The sequence below is a fragment of the Cricetulus griseus genome, chromosome 7 (assembly GCF_003668045.3).
Source record: "Cricetulus griseus strain 17A/GY chromosome 7, alternate assembly CriGri-PICRH-1.0, whole genome shotgun sequence".
Classification (NCBI taxonomy): Eukaryota; Metazoa; Chordata; class Mammalia; order Rodentia; family Cricetidae; genus Cricetulus; species Cricetulus griseus.
In genome coordinates, this window is record NC_048600.1 from 96,485,364 (window position 1) to 96,505,000 (window position 19,637).

General features: G+C 43.2%; 1 protein-coding gene, 1 long non-coding RNA gene and 1 other non-coding gene across 9 annotated transcripts; 2 read left to right on the forward strand and 1 right to left on the reverse strand.

Annotated features, from left to right (window-relative positions):
- The first annotated feature begins 5,163 nt into the window (after positions 1 to 5,163).
- LOC100752852 (schlafen family member 12) lies at positions 5,164 to 12,090 on the forward strand. Its single transcript, XM_035447969.1, has 4 exons — positions 5,164 to 5,331; positions 6,426 to 7,480; positions 9,147 to 9,263; positions 10,087 to 12,090. The coding sequence occupies exons 1-4, from the start codon at positions 5,195 to 5,197 to the stop codon at positions 10,725 to 10,727; spliced, it is 1,950 nt and encodes a 649-aa protein (XP_035303860.1). The 5' UTR covers positions 5,164 to 5,194; the 3' UTR covers positions 10,728 to 12,090.
- LOC103164303 lies at positions 6,168 to 16,840 on the reverse strand. 7 transcript variants are annotated; one of them, XR_004770833.1, is made up of 5 exons: positions 16,610 to 16,840; positions 15,727 to 15,814; positions 15,169 to 15,505; positions 8,615 to 9,848; positions 6,168 to 6,531 (listed from the first exon to the last, which is right to left on the reverse strand). It is a non-coding gene; the product is annotated as an uncharacterized LOC103164303 (long non-coding RNA). The 7 variants fall into 7 exon arrangements; XR_004770829.1 differs by having other exon boundaries at positions 10,018 to 15,505; XR_004770831.1 differs by having other exon boundaries at positions 8,615 to 8,694; positions 9,618 to 15,505; positions 16,610 to 16,839.
- A 120-nt stretch (positions 16,841 to 16,960) lies between these two features.
- Positions 16,961 to 17,151, forward strand: LOC113836853. Its single transcript, XR_003487373.1, has one exon. It is a non-coding gene; the product is annotated as a U2 spliceosomal RNA (small nuclear RNA).
- Positions 17,152 to 19,637: the final 2,486 nt, after the last annotated feature.

Below are 19,637 nucleotides of genomic sequence, written 5' to 3' on the forward strand. Positions count from 1 at the left end.
AAACAGACTAAAGAGATAAATTTCAGAACCCACAGCTGGGGTACTGAAAGAGAAGCCCCAGAAGCCCTCATCTCTTCAGGGTCAAAGGCTGGATAGAGGTTAAGGGACACATTCACAGCAGATTCACAAATGCAAGAGAGGCTTTTGACAAAAAATGTTAATGTCCCTAATTATTGAAATGCAAGAAGCACAGTGAAATATGATTTGGTCTTGTCAGAATGACTGATTATTTTATTCCTTTCATCATTATTGTTTTATTATTATTGACGTTTGCCTGCCCCTGTATGTACACCAGGTGTGTGCCTGGAGCTCTGTAGAGATAAAGAGGGTGACAGATTGCCTGAAACTGGAATTACAGAAGGCTGAGAGTCATCATGTGGGTGCTGGAGATTGAACCAGGGTCCTCTGGAGGAGCAGCCAGTGCTCTTCACTGCTGAACTATCCCTTCAGCACCATGACTTTTTAAATTTTACTTTATGTGCATATATGGAACTTGGGTCTTGTGCAATAGCAGCATGTGATCATAACCACTGAGCCTCTCTCTCTGGCTCCTTATCCTGCAATTACTGTTATCAGAAAGATGAAAGATGCCAGGCATTGGGTGGTGCACACCGTTAGTGTCAGCACTCGGGAGGCAGAGGTAGTTGGATCTCTGTGATTTCGAGGCCAGCCTGATCTACAGAGCAAATGCCAGGACAGGCTCCAAAGCAATACAGAGAAACACTGTCTCGAAAAACCAAAAGAAAAAAAAAAGAGAGAAAGATAAAAGATAAATGTTGTGGATGTGGAGTAAAGGGAAACCTGTACGTTGTGCAGTGTTGGGGACAGTATGAATTAGAATGCATTTTTTGGAAAACATAGAGGCACCTCAACAAGTGAGAAGCACTACTAGGTTGGTTCAAGGGGAAATGAAGTCTTTATGCCAGATAGACAGCTGTATGTCCCTGGCCATTGCTGCATTTTTGAAAAAATAAAAATATTAAATCATGGGTGGATGAGAAGCAAAGAATATTTAGTACACACACAGTGGGCTGATATGGAGCCTTAAAAGGAAGGACATATAGTCATTTGTGAATCAGGGAAGAACCTGAATGACAATATGTTATGTAAAATATGCCAGGCACATAAGAGCAAATCCTGTATAAATTCACTTATATAAGGAATTGTTGCAAGTGATCCTGTTCAGACACCCCTTGTGGGAAGGTGTGAGTAGGCCCAACACCAATGACACAGGCCCTGGGAGTCAGTGAGTAGCAGAGCATGCTGCAGAACCTTTATTAAGGAAGTTAGACCTGTCTTTATGCCCCCTCCCAAGGTCCCATTGGCTCAGGCAGCTTGCTCTGCTGCATTGTCCTTTTCTCATTGGTGTCTCGAGGTCAGGTGACTCTTCCTCAGCAGTCTCTGGGCATAGAGGCAGGCTTTGCTCAGGGAGGAAGTGCCTGCCACACATGCTCATGCAGGCTGGCCTAGACACATAGGCAGGGCAATTGCGACTTGGGTAGGCTGGCTGGCAGTTTCTCCTACAAGGAATCTAAAAAAAAAAAACAAACAAACAAGAAACTGATATGATGGGAGTAGACGTTAGAATAGTATGGAATAGGAAGTGAGCAAGCTAGCATGCTAAAAGACTATAAAATGTCTTTAATGTAAAAGGGGCGTTGCGGAACAGGATGCCTACAGCAAACAACAGTGTGTTCTACTTTGAAAGCTACCAAAATTAAAATTCGTATCTTGTGGTACTGAGGGTTGAAGCTTGGGCTGAGGACACACTGGGCAAGTGCTCTTCATTTAAACTCTATCTCCAGCTCACTGGTTACTTTTTATTTGCTAGGTTATTCAGGCTGTCCTTGAATTCACCCTGCATTCCAAGCTTGACTTTGAACTTGTGAACTTTCTGCCTCAGCCTCCTGGGTACTGGCTTATAGGATGCACCACCAGAACTAGCTCTAGAAGCAGGTGTTTAGTGTTCTTCACACAAAAATGACAGCTTTATCATTTTGTATAAAGTTATTCTCATGTCAATTAACTTAATGTAGCCATCCCATAATAGGTGCATATTTCACATGTGTATTCTGCACTCTGAATACACTGAATTTATGTTAGCAAAAAAGGAAAGGAAGAATGGAAAGAAGACAGACAGACAAGCATAGATGGCTTAGTAATTCACAACACTGGCTGCTCTTCTAGAAGTCCTGGATTCCATTCCTAGCACCACAGAGAAGCTCACAACCATTTGTAACTCCAGTTAGTTATTCTAATGTCATCTTCTGGCTGCCAAAGACACCAGGGACACATGTGGTTCACAGACAAAAACACAGGAAAAAAAACAATTCAAATATATTAAACTATAACCATACACAGCATACTTAAACATGTCCAAAGAGTTAAAAATCTACAGGGCAGTTGGGTGGTAGCGGTGCCTGCCTTTAATCCCAGCACTCGGGAGGCAGAGGCAGGCGGATCTCTGTAAGTTTGAGACCAGCCTGGTCTACAAGAGCTAGTTCCAGGACAGCCTCCAAAGCCACGGAGAAACCCTGCCTCGGGAAAAAGAAAAATCTATAAGGCATAAAAGACTCCTGAGCATCCACACTGAGATGGCCACGTCAGCCCCAGTGGCACTCACCAACTCAGTTCCCCCGAATCAAATGAGTTCAGTGGGGTTTACCCCTCAGCAATGGAAGGCATGAAAAGTTGCATTTACTTGATATTGGCCAAGGCACTGAAATGCCCCATCTTAGCCTCCCACATCTCTACAGCTCCTCTTGTATAAGGCTGTGTCTTTGCCATCATTCCGCACGTGAGTGCCCCCTAGTGTCAGGACAGCAAAGTCAGCTGCAGTTCAAAACAACCTCCCACAGAAAATTAGTCTGAGAAAATTGATTTGGTGGTGGTGGTGATGTTTTCCATTCACACGAGCCTCTTTCTTATTTATTGGTATTATTTTACTGAACAAAGGGTTTCACTATGTCACTGTCACCCACAAGATGACCTATGACCCTAGGACCCCTCTTTACTCTCTCTTCTCCCCTTCCCACTCCTGCTCCTCTTCCCACACAGCCTCCCTTGTACTTTAATACCTTTTAGAAGCTTTATTCTGCATGTGAGAGTCAACACACAGTTCTGTCTTTCTGCATCACTTCACTTACTCGCTCTTCGGTTCCATCCATTCTCCTGCAATGGTGCATTTCATTCACCTTTATGGCCAAATAAACCCTCAGGATAGAGTGAGGCTGCAGTACCCTGGACTGTGCATACACGCCATGTGCTCCTCATCCACTCACCTGCTGATAGGCACCTTTGCTTCAGTAACTCCGCTGTTATGAAGAGAAAGGTGACATGCATGAGTGTGTGTGTGTGTGTGTGTGTGTGTGTGTGTGTGTGTGTGTGTGTGACCTTCAGGATGACTTAGAGTCTTTAGGTCGTGTACTCAGGAGGGCAACTTCCGTGGTTTTTATTTTATTATCTTTAGTAGTATATCTTTTGTTTATTCTTGGATAATTTCATATGTGTAACAATGTATCCTAATCATATACACCTCTTCTCCCCTTGTCCACTCCTAGTCCTTTCCTGCCTTTAATTTTCTCTCTTATTAATTAATTAATTAATTGTGACCCACCGAGTCCAGTGAATGTGGCCTGTTGAACACAGAGTGGCCTTGTTGGCTTGATCTTGTGCATGTACTGACTCTACAGTGAGTTCATGGAGACAGTGGCCTTGGCACTGCCACAAGACAACACTTCTCAGTAGTCCTCTCCATCCTCCAGCTTTTGTGTGTGTGTGTGTGTGTGTGTGTGTGTGTGTGTGTGTGTAGGTATACAAGGTGTGTGCTTAGTGCCCTCAGAAGTCAGAAGAAGATTCTATTCTTTGGAATTGGATTTGCAGATGGTAGTGAGCTGCCAGTCAGTGCAGTGAAGCAAACCTTAGTCCTCTGGAAAAACAGCAATGTCTCTTAACCAGGGACCCATTTCTCCAGCTACCAGCTCTCAGTTCTGACAGTTTTCATGTCCTGTCTTCTGCATTGTTCCCTGAGCTTGACAGGAAGAACACTCAGTCACTACTTCTCAACACTTTTGAGCAGTGAAGAGTCTCTGTATCAATTTCTGATCACTGCAGAGAGAAGCTCTTCAGGCCAAGCTTGAGAGTAGCAGTAATCCAAGTATATAACCATCATGGGAACGTTTTAAAATAAGTTTTAACTTATTTATTTTGTATGAATTGCTGTTTTGTCTGCGTGCATGTCTTTGTACCACATGTCTGAGCCACCATTTAGGTACTGGGAATTGAACATGGGTCCTCTGGAGTAGCAGCCAGTGCTCTTTACTGCTAAGCCATCTCTCTAGCCATGTTGGAAACTGCTGACATCAGGACACACTGTCCTAGTGTGGAAGGGTGGCTGCTTTTCCTGTAGTCTGTCATGTCAAATGGGGAACGCAAAGCTCTACTGAAAGTTGGAGTTGCCCTGGCTGGGATTCTGAGGACTAGACTAAGGATAGGTGCAAACCATGATGGTAACTTTGGGCAATAAATTTATTAATTAAACATCATATAAAGGAATCAAACAGAAATTTTAATACTACACTAATTGAATTTTTTAAATATTTGGAAAGGGCCAATACATAGTGAGTAGACAGGGAAAAAAAATCTGTAAACTGAAGAAAGACCAATGAAACCACAAACCCAGGGGGAATTGATAGGATCTGTTGTTTTAAACTAAATCTCAATCATTCGATTTTACCAAGAAAGACTCTGGAGTCAGATACAGGGGTGAGAGCCTGCTTTCTCCTACATTTTCTCAAACTCCTCCAAATGAGTGCTGCCCCTTTATACTTCCTGTGCATCTCTTTCTCTGTCCTCCTGACTCCCTCTTAGTTTCTATGATTTTTCCTGTTAATTGGTTGCTTGATCTATGGTTGACTTTATTTAATCCTGTTTGCAATGTTCAAGCAGAAAGCTCTTGGATTAAAAGTGTGTGCTAGGGCTGAGCCACACTAAAACTATAAAAGGGTTTGCCAATAAATAAAGCAATCTTGGGTTTGACATAGTGATCAAATATCCTGAAACTAGGAACTGAAAAATAAAAAACAAAACAAAGCCCAACATTACATGGATCGCTATCAGAAAGGTTAATGTGGTAATTGCTTTTGTCTCCAGAACCTGAGGTCAGAAAGGAGGTGAGAAGTTATTTGAAGAAATAATGCCTGGAAACTCGCCAGTGTTGGTGGAAGATGTGGATCCACAGACATTCACAGAGCCATCTGGTCAACTGCAGTGTCCAGGGGATATTCTCCAGGGCAGACAGCATGCCAAGCCAGGACCTTTGAAAGAATCAAAGTATGTGAACTAGATGATTGTCATATGGGAAGGAATGAACTAGTAAGCTGCCCAGAAGCAAAGTCAGAAGCACAGAGGGTCCTAGGACAGGAACAAAGTGCTCCTAAACAATGACACAAATAAGACTTCATATGATTAGAAAAGAATGTCCTGAGAAAATGAGGAGAGGAAATCAAGACACCAGAGCATAGAAGCCACACCGTGAGGGCGAGTTAAGAGTGGGGAACACCTACATTAAAGGACCAAAGGGGCTGTGGTGTGTCTCCTGGAGAATGCTCACCTGACAAATGCCAAGCCCTGAGTGTCACCCCAACCACTGTGAGGAATAGAGACCATGGGACATGCTCACACTCAGTGTATCAACCCAGTCTCAGAAAGACTAATCTCAGATATTTCCTCTCAGTTGTTTCCCAGAGTTTATAGATTATACATCCATAAAACCATGTGTGTGTGTGTAAGACATGAAAGAAGTGGTGAAATTGTATAAGGGAACATAGGGGACAGATGGGACGGTGACATCAAAGAAAGGTCAGACAACACATACTTAGTGTGCAGCACACACTTTCTGTAGAGGTTGGAGAGTTGGCTCAGGGCTTAAGAGAAGTTGTAGCCCTTGCAGAGGACCTGGGTCAGATTGCCAGCACTTATGTGGTGGTTCACAACCACCAGCAACTCCAGTCTTGAGGGATCCAACACCCTCTTCTGACCTCCATGACCGCCAAGCATTCCTGTGGTGCACATACATACATGCAGACAAAACACTCATGCACATAAAGTAATAAAACAAATAAGACTACCCAATTTTATATGTCCCTTATATAGCCCAGTGCCATGAATGATGAATATACACAAAGAAGTTTATTTGTTCAAAACTACTAGAAAGGATCAAATATGATTGTGACAATGAATTTAAAAATTTAGCAATTGAGTATTGTATTGTATTTAGAATTGGCCCAACAGCCCCTAAACAAAACATCATGTCTGACAATCACACTTAATCACCCAGAGCAGGTCAGACAATTTTGCTGTGTCTTGTAAAGCAAAGCTGGGTCTCACTGGTTACGTCTTCTGTAACGCCTCTGTCTGTTTTACAGGAAGCCACGTCATCTTGGAAACAGAGCCAGTGCTTGCAAAATGAGCATCAGCCTTGATCAGGAGACAGACTATGCAGAGCTGGTTCTCTCTGTAGGAGAAATCACACTGGGAGAGATGAATAGGAAGTTAATGAAAGATACTCAACTAAGAAAACGACAGGCCAAAATTATCTCACAGGCTGTATGCACTCTTCTGAATTCTGGAGGGGGCGTGGTCAAGGCTCACATTAAGAATTCCAATTACATCTTCACCAGAGATGGAATAGGACTGGAAAATTCTTTTTGTGATATTCTTCCACTTCCTCAGAAATACCTAGACTACATGCAGAACAAAGACTACTTTTTAATTTTTGTGAAACCATGGAACCCAGATATCTCTGGTCTGCGTGTCATCACCTTGAAAACCAATTTCTACCTGAGAAGTTTATCATCGTCACATGAACTTAAAGCTCCTGATGCAGTGAAGTTCCTCAAAGAAAGGAAGGATACTAAAGGGAGATCAAGACAAAGTCGGCCTGGATCATTTGACTCTGATGAATTACAACCAGAAAGTCTTGTCATGTTTTTTAACATGGAAAAGCTTATCTACGAGGAGACATTCTGTTTCACTAAATCCAAACATGCTGAAGTTAAAATGTCCCCTAAAGAAAAGATTAAAGAAAAGATTTTAGAGATTCTCCCTCAGACTGTCTCTGCATTTGCGAACACTGAAGGGGGATATTTGTTCATTGGTTTAGATTTGGAAAAAGAACAAATAATTGGTTTTGAAGCAGATGAGAGTGACCTCGTGGAGCTAAAGAGTGAAATAGAGAAGTGCATCGGACAGCTGCCTGTCACTCACTTCTGTGAGGAGCAGGAGAAGATAAAGTACACATGCAAATTCATCCCAGTCCACAGACAGGGAACTGTGTGTTCATATGTCTGTGCGCTCAGAGTGGAGAGATTCTGCTGTGCTGTGTTCGCTGCAGAGCCTGATTCCTGGCACGTGGAAGGCAGCTGTGTGAAGAGGTTTACCACAGAGGAATGGGTGAAGCTCCAGATGGACACCACACCAGGTTGAAAAGGGGGACTGCAGTCACTTTACATTTGGGACAGGGGGTTGGAAGATTTGTGGGACTGGGGAATGTCGAGACTCCTTATGTCTCAACAGCTAATTTACTGACCTCTGCTAGATACAATCCTGAGTTGACAACCTCCTGTTTCCTTCTGCCCTCCTTAAGAGATTCCCGATAGAAAGTACCTTAGCTGTTTTCAGAAATGCTATGAGCTATTCCCTTCACAATGGCCAACTGTGATACAGCCTGCATTTCTGGTGGCCAGGACTGAAGCAAGAAGAGGAAGGGGCCCCAACTCATAATTCCCCTCGACGGTGTTCTCACCTCTCACAGGGGGTTAAACTGACATCTCTGCCAAGACATAGGCCATGGACAAAATGCAGCCCAAAGTTTTGCCACAGAAAACTGAAAGTGGTCCTTAGTCAGGCCTCCCTGGCGGTTCCATTTCCATCAGAAGGCTGGTCAGCCGAGCCTTTCATGGTCACTGTCCTATCTGCTTCCTGCGCTTCTGCTCATCCCCCCAGAGCTGCCTATAAGTTCTCCTTGCCTCTTTCCAGACTATGTCTAGAGTGTTTGTAAAATTCCCTGCAATGGCTGTTGTAGCCCATCCCCAAGGACCCACTGCACTGATCTCGTTTCTCATTGTCCAATTTCTGTGTCAGTTGTCTTTCACTAACCGTGACAAATGCTTTAGAAAATCAAGTTATGGCCGGGCGTTAATGGCACACACCTTTAATCCCAGGAAGGCGGATCTCTGTGAGTTCGAGGCCAGCCTGGTCTCCAGAGTGAGCACCAAGATAGGCTCCAAAGCTACACAGAGAAACCCTGTTTTGGGAAAAAAAAAAAAAAAGGGAATTCCCTTTGTTTGGGCATTTGCATGTGCTAGCCCACCATGTATTGTCTCCTTTGCTTTGGTGCCTGTGATGACCTGTGTTCATTTCAGAAACCCCACCATCTAATCTGTTGTCCCTTACCTCTTTATTCCTATCTGCCCCTCTGCTGAACACTCCCTCCTTCCTCTCACATTTGTGTACAAAATGGAACTATACATTTTTCTCCGAAGAGAAGGAAATGGTGTCCTTATATCTCCTTTGGAATAGGAAGCCTTAGTTGAATCAAAAACCAGAAACTTACACCATCTGAAAATCAGAGTTTCCTCATCTCTGCCCAAACTCACTTCTTCACCAGGCTTCCTTCCTTCTGGAGTTAACTGCCTTTAAAAGAAAGCAAAGCTGGGGACATTTATGAGATGATAGAGTACTTGCCTACCATCTAGAAGCCCTGGCTTCAATTGCCTTCATTTTGTAAAATCATAAAACAGGGAATAGTGATGCACTGTGGCCCAAGGTCCACATAGTGGGTTTGTGGCCAGCATGGTCTTGAGAATGCCAGTCTCTATTTAAAAATGCAGGAAGTAAAACAGACCCATGTAATTGTTAATACATTTCACTACTATAGTGCACTTTCTGTTCTTATGTTTTCTGTAAGTGTAGTGTGGAGCTCACTATCATCAAAGCTTCATTTTGCAAATTGTATTTGACCTCAAAATCTAACCCCATTTCCTCTTAGGAAGACACAGCTCACCTGAGACTTTTAACACACGTTAAACTAGTTGCTGAACAGTATGACCTGTGGAAAATTTAAAATTGCCTATATGTCTTCTCAGGGTCTTCCAAGGAAAATGATAAACAGACCCTTCAATCAAGCATCCCACCACTCTGGGCCTGTAGCTGTTTTGCTCATGACATCCCGGAAGTTCAGCAACAGAGGGCTCATCTTCCAGGTAGTGTCACTGTGGCTTCCTAGGTTGGTTGCTATGACTATGTTCAAGCCTCCTTGCCCCATCAGGGCTCCATGTTGAAATCTGTCTCTAGGCTTCCTGCACTGGCATTGATACTTGTTTTCAGGTCCCACACCACCCTGCCCATGCCAAGCACACACACAGAATAGCACCTGGCTACATGTCACGTTCTGACATAGAAGGACTGTAGACACAATGTACTTCCTCTCCAATGCTAACTGGCCAGGTAGAAGGTGAGAATGCCATTCAAATCCCTGTACTGGATACAAAGCTTTCAAGAACTATGGGTTTACACTGTGATTGCCAGTCTATGCTTACCAGGGAAGCCTGGTCTACCTTGTGGTGTCCTCTGAGGCATCCTCTCTCCATCCCTGGATCTCTGGGAATGTGTTCTGCTCTCTCCTTTGCTTTATGGAATCTTCCTGTTTCTCTACACTTTCCTCCTGTCTCATCACCTCTTTGATGCTTACTGATGCCTGACATTTCTGTCTTCAGCATCAGGTCTGTCCTTTGCTCCCCTGACTCTTCTCAGTCATGGAGTTGCCCAGAGAAAGCTTCTGATGCACCCTGTTATGGAAAAGGTGGGGGTGTGAGTGTTCATCCACTTCCCAGGCTCCCCCTTGGCAGAGTCTGTGTTTCTAAGACCCCCTTGTAACTGCAGCCCTCCTGTTCTTGAATTATTATTGTTTGGTATCATGTGTGTTCACCTTCTGGTGATGCAAAGTGGGGAACTCACTAGCTGCTTGGTGATGGTTCACTCCTGGCAGTTTTCTTTTTAATTTGATATGTTCATTTATTTTTCTAGTGGTGTTTAGAAAGGTGACATGCTCTCCAGAAGCCCTCTTCATGGAACAGTTCTCAGAATATGAGCGATATGAGCGGTTACTTTGGACAGAGCTGGGCTCACTTCGTCAAGGAATGCTGGTCATCTCTAAGACCTGGACTTTGGATCCTGGCTCACAGGAGAAGCAGGAAGTCATCTTGGATATGCTTCATATTTCCCAGGACAGACTCCTGACCCTGCACAGCTTTGTCCTGGGAGATGGGGAGCTGGAAGACGACAGCACTGTTCTGAGGGAACTAGGTGCTAAGTTAAAGAACTATTGTAAACAAACGGCACTAACTTTAAAGCAGATGCTGGTAAATCATGCTGGTTACACAGGGAAAATAGGCGTTGTGATAAAGATAACGTACTTGGGTCATAGGGCCATGTCTCTATATGATTCAAGCTCAATAATAAGTTACCCTAGTAACTACTATCTGACAACCAAGACAGTAAGGAACTTAAAGAAGGCTCTTGATGAGGTCATACGGACAGTGTGTCGACATAAAACTACAGTGATCAGTTTACCTCTAAAATTTGAACATATAAAATTAGATACCTTAATTTTTGTGGAATGTCGTAGATCATTCTGCGACTCCTTGACATGGGAAAATGGACTATGATGCAATGATAGTTCTGAAGGTGATAATGTTCTCTCATTCCATAAATATATGGAAAATGTATCTTTGAATAACTTCACAGGAATAGAAACGAAATTCTGGGAAAGGGATTAGTTATTGAATAAAGAAATGATAAAACAGGGCTTTAAAAATGTGTCCCTGAGCCGGGGATGTAGCCCATACCTTTAATTCCATCACTTGGAGGAAGGCTGGTCATCTTAGTCTACATAGGGTGTTCCAGGACAGTCAGGGTTGTGAAAAGAGACCATGCCTCGAAATAAATACAGAAGTTAAAAAAAAAAAAAAAAACCTGTCTGACGAAATGCATGCTGCCTTTAATTATGGAAGACACTCTTCTGGAAAAGCCAGCAAAGAAAATGGTGAAGAAGGCACTAACTACATGCAACACTTTTTTACATTGTTGCTGCTCAGCTGCTGCCTGTGTCACTGCTGTTACATCTGCGATTTGTGTGTGACAAGTCCAGCAAGGACTTTCCACATGTCCAATATCACTGAGTCAAGGCCCAGTGTATTCAAAAAGTAAATGCAGACTGCTCACAGCAGCATACAGTCAATACGGATCGTTTCCAAAAAGGTGAAAGACACATAGACAGGAATATAATTGTTTGTTCTAACTTGAAGAAAACAATGTATCCGTTGCTGTAAGACTTCAAAAAGTCAACTTGCCATGCAAGTATTCTCTATGGGGCTATAGCATACGCTCCAGTTCCCATTTGTAACATTGTTCCCTTTTGAAGTCTTGATAGCATGGTTTTATTCGTGCGATATCATTCTTTTATGGTTTGATGTGTATATGTTTTATATTCGAATTCTAGTATTGTTTGTGCTGTAGATTAACACCTGTAAGGGTATTTACAGCATTGAGTTTATATGCGAGTATTGTGCATTAATTTGAAATGTTGGTGGTCCCTTCATAAAGGAAGCAATGTCCTTCTGGTACATCTTCATTTGTGAAGGATAAAATTTCCAACATTTGGACCTTAGGAGTGATGATATATGCAGTGGTACCTGTTGCGACTTTTGATGGAGCTCATCAAAAGCCAGGTTGACCATCAATCATGAGAACTCCTATGACAGGGGCTTTAGGCTGAGGGCTCACAGATGCCAGTCATCCTATGCCATATTCTCTGTTTTCATCAATACAATTTATTTTTAAAATCTACTTGATTTTTCATCTAATTTTTTCTGATATCTGGATCTTTCTGAATACAATTATTTTGTTTGTATCATTCTTTGATGAAGTTTCGTTGTAATATCTGGGAAGGTACAATTACCAAAATTTGAATGCCAACAAAATGTTCTGGCAACTTTTTATGTTTCTAAAATAAATGATCATTTCAAAACATCATCGATGTCTTTTAAATAATTCTCATTGTCTTTCCAGAATAATAGTTCTAGATTTTAGATGTTTTGATTACTTGGGATTGTGGTTTTCAGTATTGTGGCTCAAACTTGTGTAGACCATGGAAGTAAGATGACATGTCAGTATGGCAAAGTGTACCCTGTCCTTGAGATACCTTGTCCAAGCAACAGTCCTAGAGGACACCCTACCACTCTGCACAAGCAGCCCTGAGTCTGAATGAGGTGCATTAGAATCGTTTGGAGATGGAGGCAAGATCTAGTGTGAACTCATGAAAGTAGGTCAGGGAACACCACGATGGTCTGGAAATTGCTGTACTGCCAAGGTTGTGGGAACTTCTGGGAGGTTCATTAACAGAGAATTTGGTAAAAAGCAGCTCTCTATTTAATGACAGCCTCTTTGAGTGACAGGATGGGGGCTGGATTAATCTAGGCAAATGGGAAGCCGGAAACAAAGTAAAGGATGGCTCTAATTGTATGGGGAAGAGAAGTAGACTGGGAAATGACAGTGGAAGTGGTAGTGATGACATGCTTGACTGAAGGGTCAGGTTTTCAGGCAAATTGGAAAAACCTCAACAATTGAATGATATGGCGGGGGAGACAGTGATGGCTCATTGGATCTGCCACCTTGACTGAGGACCTGAGCCTCAATCCAAGGGATCTAGTGCCTGGAAAGAAGATTGACTCCTGTAATTCGTCCTCTGACCTCCACATGGTGCTGTGGTACATGAACACCCATCCCAACATCTACATACAAACAGATACATTTATTCACTGCTAATTTTTTTTTAAAGAGGCCCATTTTAGGGCTTGAAGTGATGTCTCGGCAGTTAAAAGGACTGGCTACTCTTGCAGACAACCTGCACTGTATTCCCAGCACCCACGTGGTGACTCACAATCGTCTGTAATTCCAGCTCCAGGGGATCCATTACACTCTTCTGTCCTGGGGAGAGCCTGAGGCTCTGGGTGTGGGTCAGATACATACATGTAGCACTCATATACCTAGTGTCAAAATAAGTTAACATATTTTTGGTCTTTTTAATATATTTGTATAAATTCTATTTCATTTAGAATTTACCTCTCCAGTCCTGCAATTCTATCTCTTAAAAAGGAAAAAAACAAAAAACAAAAAACAAAAAAACAGTCCATTTCAAGTTGAATATAGGGAAGACCTCCAACTAACTGGTACATAACATATAACATCTCCTTAAATCTGACTGCTTTCCTAAAAGAAGCCAGGCCTTAATTATTGTTGTTAGATTCCTAGGTCTGAAGTAAATTGTAAAATTAACATTTGAGGGTCCTGCAATGTTCTACACTTGAAAGGCAACAGTGAGAATGAACAAACAGCAGTGAGCACATTGATGAAATATTTACATATTAGTCAAGAGTTTGTTGGAAGAGCACTTACAATCAGGATAGAGGAGGTTGGTAAAGGAAACTGGGGAGATGATGGAAGCAGATACAGGCATCTGCAGTCACTGGTTGGATGTTGTTGATTCATAGTTTCCCTGCCTTTAATTCTTTAACTGGCAGAGAAAGGGAACTCCATAACTCCCCTAAACTGTAATATAACTAGAGGTACTCTGGGTGAACTATCGGGGGTGGGGGTGAGGGGGGGGGTGGGGGCTGGAGGGTGAAGGGGTGGGGGTGTGGGGACTGTGCCCCAGGTAGGAGGTGGAAGCAGTTGAGACTTCAAGGCTCTTGGTGCTGTATTAAATGTGTTTTCTTCTGTGAGATGATATCAACTTTTGGGACTTGGGGTAAACTGCTATAGTTTGCATCCTGAGCGTCACTCAAGCTTCCACTTCATAAAAGTCTGGTCCTCCCATGTAGAGGGCCGTAGGGGTATACAGCAGATGACAACTAGTGTTCAGCAAGCTGACCCATCAAATGTACAATTCTCTGATGGGGAGCCCCACCTGGGAAGGTTATAAGGTCATTGTCTGTAGATAACTGTCTGTCTAATTTCTCTTGTGAGCCACTTCATTTCTTCCTTAAGAACAACTTTGGGTATATTCCTACTGCTTGTGTATCTCATGAATATATTCCAGCTATTTGAGCACACATAGCTGAGGATGATCAGGAAGATGATTTCTGCTTAACTGTATAAGTCTGATGAATAGAAATAATACTAAGACATTCTACATTACTCAGAGTGACATAGGATTCTCTGTCACAAAGACAGCCTTTTACACACACAGCTAATTTTAGACTTCAGAACAAATTTAAAGCAGGCTCGTTGCCCTTGGAGACAAATACACAAGGTCATTATCCCAGGTGTGGCTTGTTGCTGATTCAAAGTTGTGATAGAAGCAACCTTAACAGACATAAATCTTCTGCAGTAATTAACTTTTGCACATAGTCCCAGTCTCACTCTCAAGGCTCAGCCAATTGTTTACTGTCTGGGAACCCTCACCCACTTAGAGAGACCTGGGTAGCCAAGCGTTACTTACTGGCCAGTCAATGTGACATCGCTAGCCTAAGAGAAACTATGTGAGTTATCTTGTGTTATGAGAATGGGCTGGGTTCTGAAAATGTGACATAGAAATGCCCTGAATTTGACCAAGACAGAAGCGGTGGTGGAGACAAGGAAACTGTGTAGAGCTATGTAAGTGCTATGCAAAATGGGAGTGAAGTCTCTGTGTGTGTGTGTGTGTGTGTGTGCTGAGTGAGAGAGTGAGTGGTGTTGAAGACTTATATGTGCTGTAACTGTGAACCAGAGTAGAGGAAGGATGGAGAGAGAGAGAGAGAGAGCGAGAGAGAGAGAGAGAGAGAGAGACGTAGAGCTAGTCAGAGAATCTGCTGAGTGGAGCAATAGAAGGGATGTCCACCTAATTAGGAAGCTGTGAAGAGAGATTTTTCATAGAGGATTTTTTTCAAGATGAAGTAAAGAAAAAGTTACCATCAGAAAGCATCTGTGTTTTCTCATTTTTCCCCTTCAGATAGAAAAAGTCTAACCTTTAGATAGATAAGAACTTTTCCTAAGCCTTCGCTGCAGTTTCTTGAAAACCCTGGTGCTGACTTGGGAACTGCACTCCCTCCCCAAGTCAGTCATACTTACAGTGATGCTAATTGGGGTTCGTAGGATCATTAGGGGATGTTCCTAACGACTCTGAGGAAAATCCCATACTAGTATAAACAGCATACAGGAGCTTGTTGTGTGGTCTCACAAGATCTTGAAGGGACTTAGGGGTCTCTGGCTTCCACACCCTCACTGCCCCATGTGCTGCCTCCAAAAGCACAGCGTCCTCTGGTCAGACAGGGACCTTCAAAGCTGCAGGCCTACACAACTGCCCCCCTCTATATTCACGATCTCAGAGACTTGCCACTGTGACAGAGAGCTGAAGATCGCACACAGGCTACTGGGAGGAGTTCACACGCTTCCTGTGTAGCATCATCTGGGTGGGAGAGACAAGAGGTCATGAACTCTTGATGGCATCCACTGGTGATCACTGCCTTACTAAAATCAGGACTGATGATCTTGACCCAAATTCCAAGGTGAAACCCTTCAAACTGATATCAGAAGGGGGCCTATGTGGATGGAAGAAACTGACCAGTGGAAGAGGAAAAATGTACCAGGGGTCCCTGAGAGCAAGAGAAAAGGAAAACAGAAATTTACCATGAGGGCTGGGCAATGTCCTGGAATGATGTGACCTTCACTACATCCTTCTGCATCCCCTCCTGTACTTAGTAACCCTTCCTGGATGCTGTCAGGACAAGAAAAGAAGACCACCATGTGGTTTAGTCTGACCAAATGCTCCTATTAGATCTTGCTATATCCTCTAAGAGACTTTCCCTTCCTCCACACCCAAGCTGTCTTGAAAACTGAATCTCAAAATTTTAAAATAGCCAGGTGGGGTGGTAATAAACACTTTTAATCCCCTGGGCAGACATATCCTTTCACTTTGGAGCTTGGAGCAGCCTGGAACACTGGGTCCTATGGACCAGCCTATGGAGTTGATTACAGGTCTGCACCATAAAGCCCAACCCAAAGTGAGTTTTGGTCTGTTTTTAAAAAGAAAGGAATGGTGTCGGGTGTGGTAGTCCACACTTTTAGGGTGGCAGGGTCAGGCGTATCTCTGAGTTTGAAGCCTGTCTGGTCGACATTGTAAGTTCTGGACTAGCAAGGCTGAGATGGGAAGATCACCGAAATTCCAGGTCAGTCTGGGTTTCATAGGCTGGAGACTGCAAGCAAAAACAAGACTTACAAGGAAATGAATCAACAAAAGGGCGGGGATAGGGGGAGCACCGGAGCAATAGTTACAGCAAAACCGCTGAAATTCCAAGGGCCCATCTTCCAAGGCTCAATCCGCCCCTTCAGAGATCAGAACGTGTCCATATCCGTCCCCTGTCTCCCCGGTAGTCCCCCCCACCCCCCCACCCCCATCCCACTCTGGGAGGGTACTAGCCCCCTCTGCTCAGTCATTGATGTCTCTCAGAGACAGATGCAATGCAAAAGTGGGCTGGTATAAGAGGATGAGTGTGTGGGTGAGGAACGGAACCTTTTTGTGGTGGATGTTGTCAAGTCTGTATCTGGAAATTGTGAAGAAAAACCTGAGACAACCGCTGTAGTTCCTTCAGCCATCTTGAAGCTCTCCTCGTAGCGGAAACCAAAAGCGCTCTAGGCGGGGCATGTAAATGATGACTGGCCCGGTCACCTCTGGGAACGAAAAGTGCAAGGAAAACTTACGCCGTCCTTGGATCTCCCAGACTTTTTTATAGAGTAAACGTCATGACCACGATAAAAAAATAGGTCGGTGTTATGTCGTGTTTGTTTGTACGAGCATGTTTGTAACCGTGAAATTAAAGTGGGTGTGCGTGTTAGTGGAGTTGGAGTGTGGTAACTTAACGGTATCGCTTCTCGGCCTTTTGGCTAAGATCAAGTGTAGTATCTGTTCTTATCAGTTTAATATCTGATACGTCCTCTATCCGAGGACTATATATTAAATGGATTTTTGCAAATAGGAGTTGGAAGAGGAGCTTGCTCCGTCCACTCCACGCATCGACCTGGTATTGCAGTACTTCCAGGAACGGTGCATCCCTATTGGGGAATAACTCTCTTGTTTCAAAAAAAGCTTGTTGCTATGCGTCTAGTTTTGTCTCTCGGTATATATCGCTGAGTCGGTAGGTTAGTGCTCTTATCTGATGGTGTATTATGTTTTCAGCTTAGGGTGTTTATTTTATTGTGTTGCTTTTAGTTCTGTGCAGGTTATAGCTACTTTCTTGGTTTAATACTCCTGACAATTAGATCTTAAAAAGAAACTACAAACTTGAGGTAGTTGGGCATGTATGCTCTTAAGTTCCAGAAGTATCTTGAAAAACTTAAAATTAAAAGGTTTTTAAAAGATGCTAAGTTCCTATGTATGGTAGTAACGCAGAAAGTTATACACAGAGGTCTTGAGCGAAGATCATCTGCCTCCCCAGTGCTGGTATAAAAGGTGTTTGCCACCACGTCCCTGTCGTGAACAGGCACCAGAGGAGTGTGCTTATGAAGACAACTCAGCAAACGCATATCTAACAATGTGCTAGCACTGGAAATGAAAGAGCAGAAATGAAAAACAACTGGGGGTGTTGTGAAAATAAGAATTAGGTTTTGTATTTGTTTTTTGTTTTTGTTCTGTGTGTTCCATTATAATACATCATTTTTATAGAAAATATACTACTTACACATTTCCTAAATCATTTGAACAAAATTTAGAGTAAGCTATGCCTGGTGCCGTAGGCCTGTGATCCTAGCTACTCCCGGAGCTGAGGCAGGAGGATCACAAGTTGAAAGTCAGCCTGGGTAACTTAGTGAGGCCTGGTCTCAAAATTTTTATTTATTTATTTTATTTTAACTAGTCTGGGGCTATAGCTTAATGATTTGAACCCAAGTCTTCTGGAAGAAGAACAATTGTCTTAACCGCTGAACCATCTCTCCAGCTCCTGTAGCTTGGTGTTCCAGCCTTGTCTAGAAGATACAAGGCTTTGACCCTCAGCATGAACACTGCATATACATCATTCCTATCCTCCCTACCCCACTCAAGTTCATGATCATCATCTTTTTTAAAAATTGTTACTGTTATATGTATACACTTATGTGTATGTATACATATGTACATGTGTATATGTAACATATTGAGTCCATTTAGCTTTGCTTGTATGTACATGCATTCAGGCTGACCTTGGGATTCGACACCCTATGTGGGAGCTGGTCTCTGGAAGCAACCAATTCTCTCTGTCTCAGTAGCCGTTGACCTCCTGCAGCTTTTTGTCTAGGGGTGGGACCATGTGGACTTTCCCCTCTCCCCATTAGCAAGTGTGTCCACTGATAATGTCATTATGCTGGTCATATTGAGAGTTTGGGAGTGCAGCTTCCCTGTTGTGTCTAGGAGATTCGATCTAGCAGCAGGGGTCATGGTACTATAGTTCTCACAAACTTTCTTCCCCACTTTTCCATGGTTTTCCCTGAGCCTTAGATTTAGGGGTTGTGTTGCAGATGTATCAGATAGGGTTGGCTCCCCCAGTCATGGATTACCTGCATTTTGATCAGTCATGGGTCTCTGTGACAGTCTCCATCCGTGGTAAAAAGAAGCTTCTCTGATGAGGGGTGAGAGCTCCACTCACCTGTATAAGCATAGTTACTGAGAAAACAAATCTTACTGCTTTAGGGAAGTAGCAGTAGTAAATTCTCCTCTCTGGTTTATGTCCTCTCTAGCCATGGGGAGTTGACTGGGTTTACAGTACTAGACATGAATTCCTCCTGTTGAGCAGAGCTTCCTTCCAATCAGACTGTTGTTGGTAACCAAAAATAAAGGTGCCACTGTTTCACCATTGTGGCTATCTTGCCAGGCCAGTCAGTGTTGTGACTCTTGGGCTGTACAGTGGGGTAGGACTACCAAATGCATCTCTCTCTTGGCAGCTTCCATAGACTCTTCTGGTACTATGAGAGCCAGACATCAGGGAGGAGGCTCCAAGGCCAGTTCCAGATCATGTCCTGGGTCTGAAGTGTGTGACTTCTTTAGCAATAGTGTCTTACCTTCAAATCTGGGAGGCAACCAAGGGCAACAGCAGTAGTCTATATTGTTTTGATTGGGGGTCTCTTGGACTACTCTGACCAACAACTCAAGAGAACTCATGATTCTCATACATGGTACTGGGGGTTTTGCAAGTTCATGGCTCATTCAGGGAGCATTACCACCCGGAATGTGGTAACTTCTTTAAACTACACATCTGAATATATACACACACATGCACGCATATATTACATGTAATTTTAGGTAAGTGTAAAATCATACAGTCTATATGTTTTATGAAACATTCTCAGTGTTATTTATCACCCCTCTGTATTGCTCACCTTTCCCCCTCCCATGTGAAAGCCCCTCTATTTACCCCATTTTCTGCTTCATAGCACTGTGACCTACCATCCCCCAACCTAGAGCTCCCCTGACTTGGTCCCTTTTGACTTGCCTGATTTCTGGGGTTTCTCATGTCTAAAGACTCTGAGCTAAGAACCACAGACAGGAAAGAACATGTGGCATTTGTCTTTCT

Excerpts from the sequence above, each read along its gene's own strand:
- LOC100752852 (XM_035447969.1), top strand. The coding sequence starts at position 5,195 with ATGCCTGGAAACTCGCCAGTGTTGGTGGAAGATGTGGATCCACAGACA. Across the intron at positions 5,332-6,425 it reads GGACCTTTGAAAGAATCAAA|GAAGCCACGTCATCTTGGAA; the intron begins GTATGTGAACTA and ends TCTGTTTTACAG. Across the intron at positions 7,481-9,146 it reads CCAGATGGACACCACACCAG|GGTCTTCCAAGGAAAATGAT; the intron begins GTTGAAAAGGGG and ends ATGTCTTCTCAG.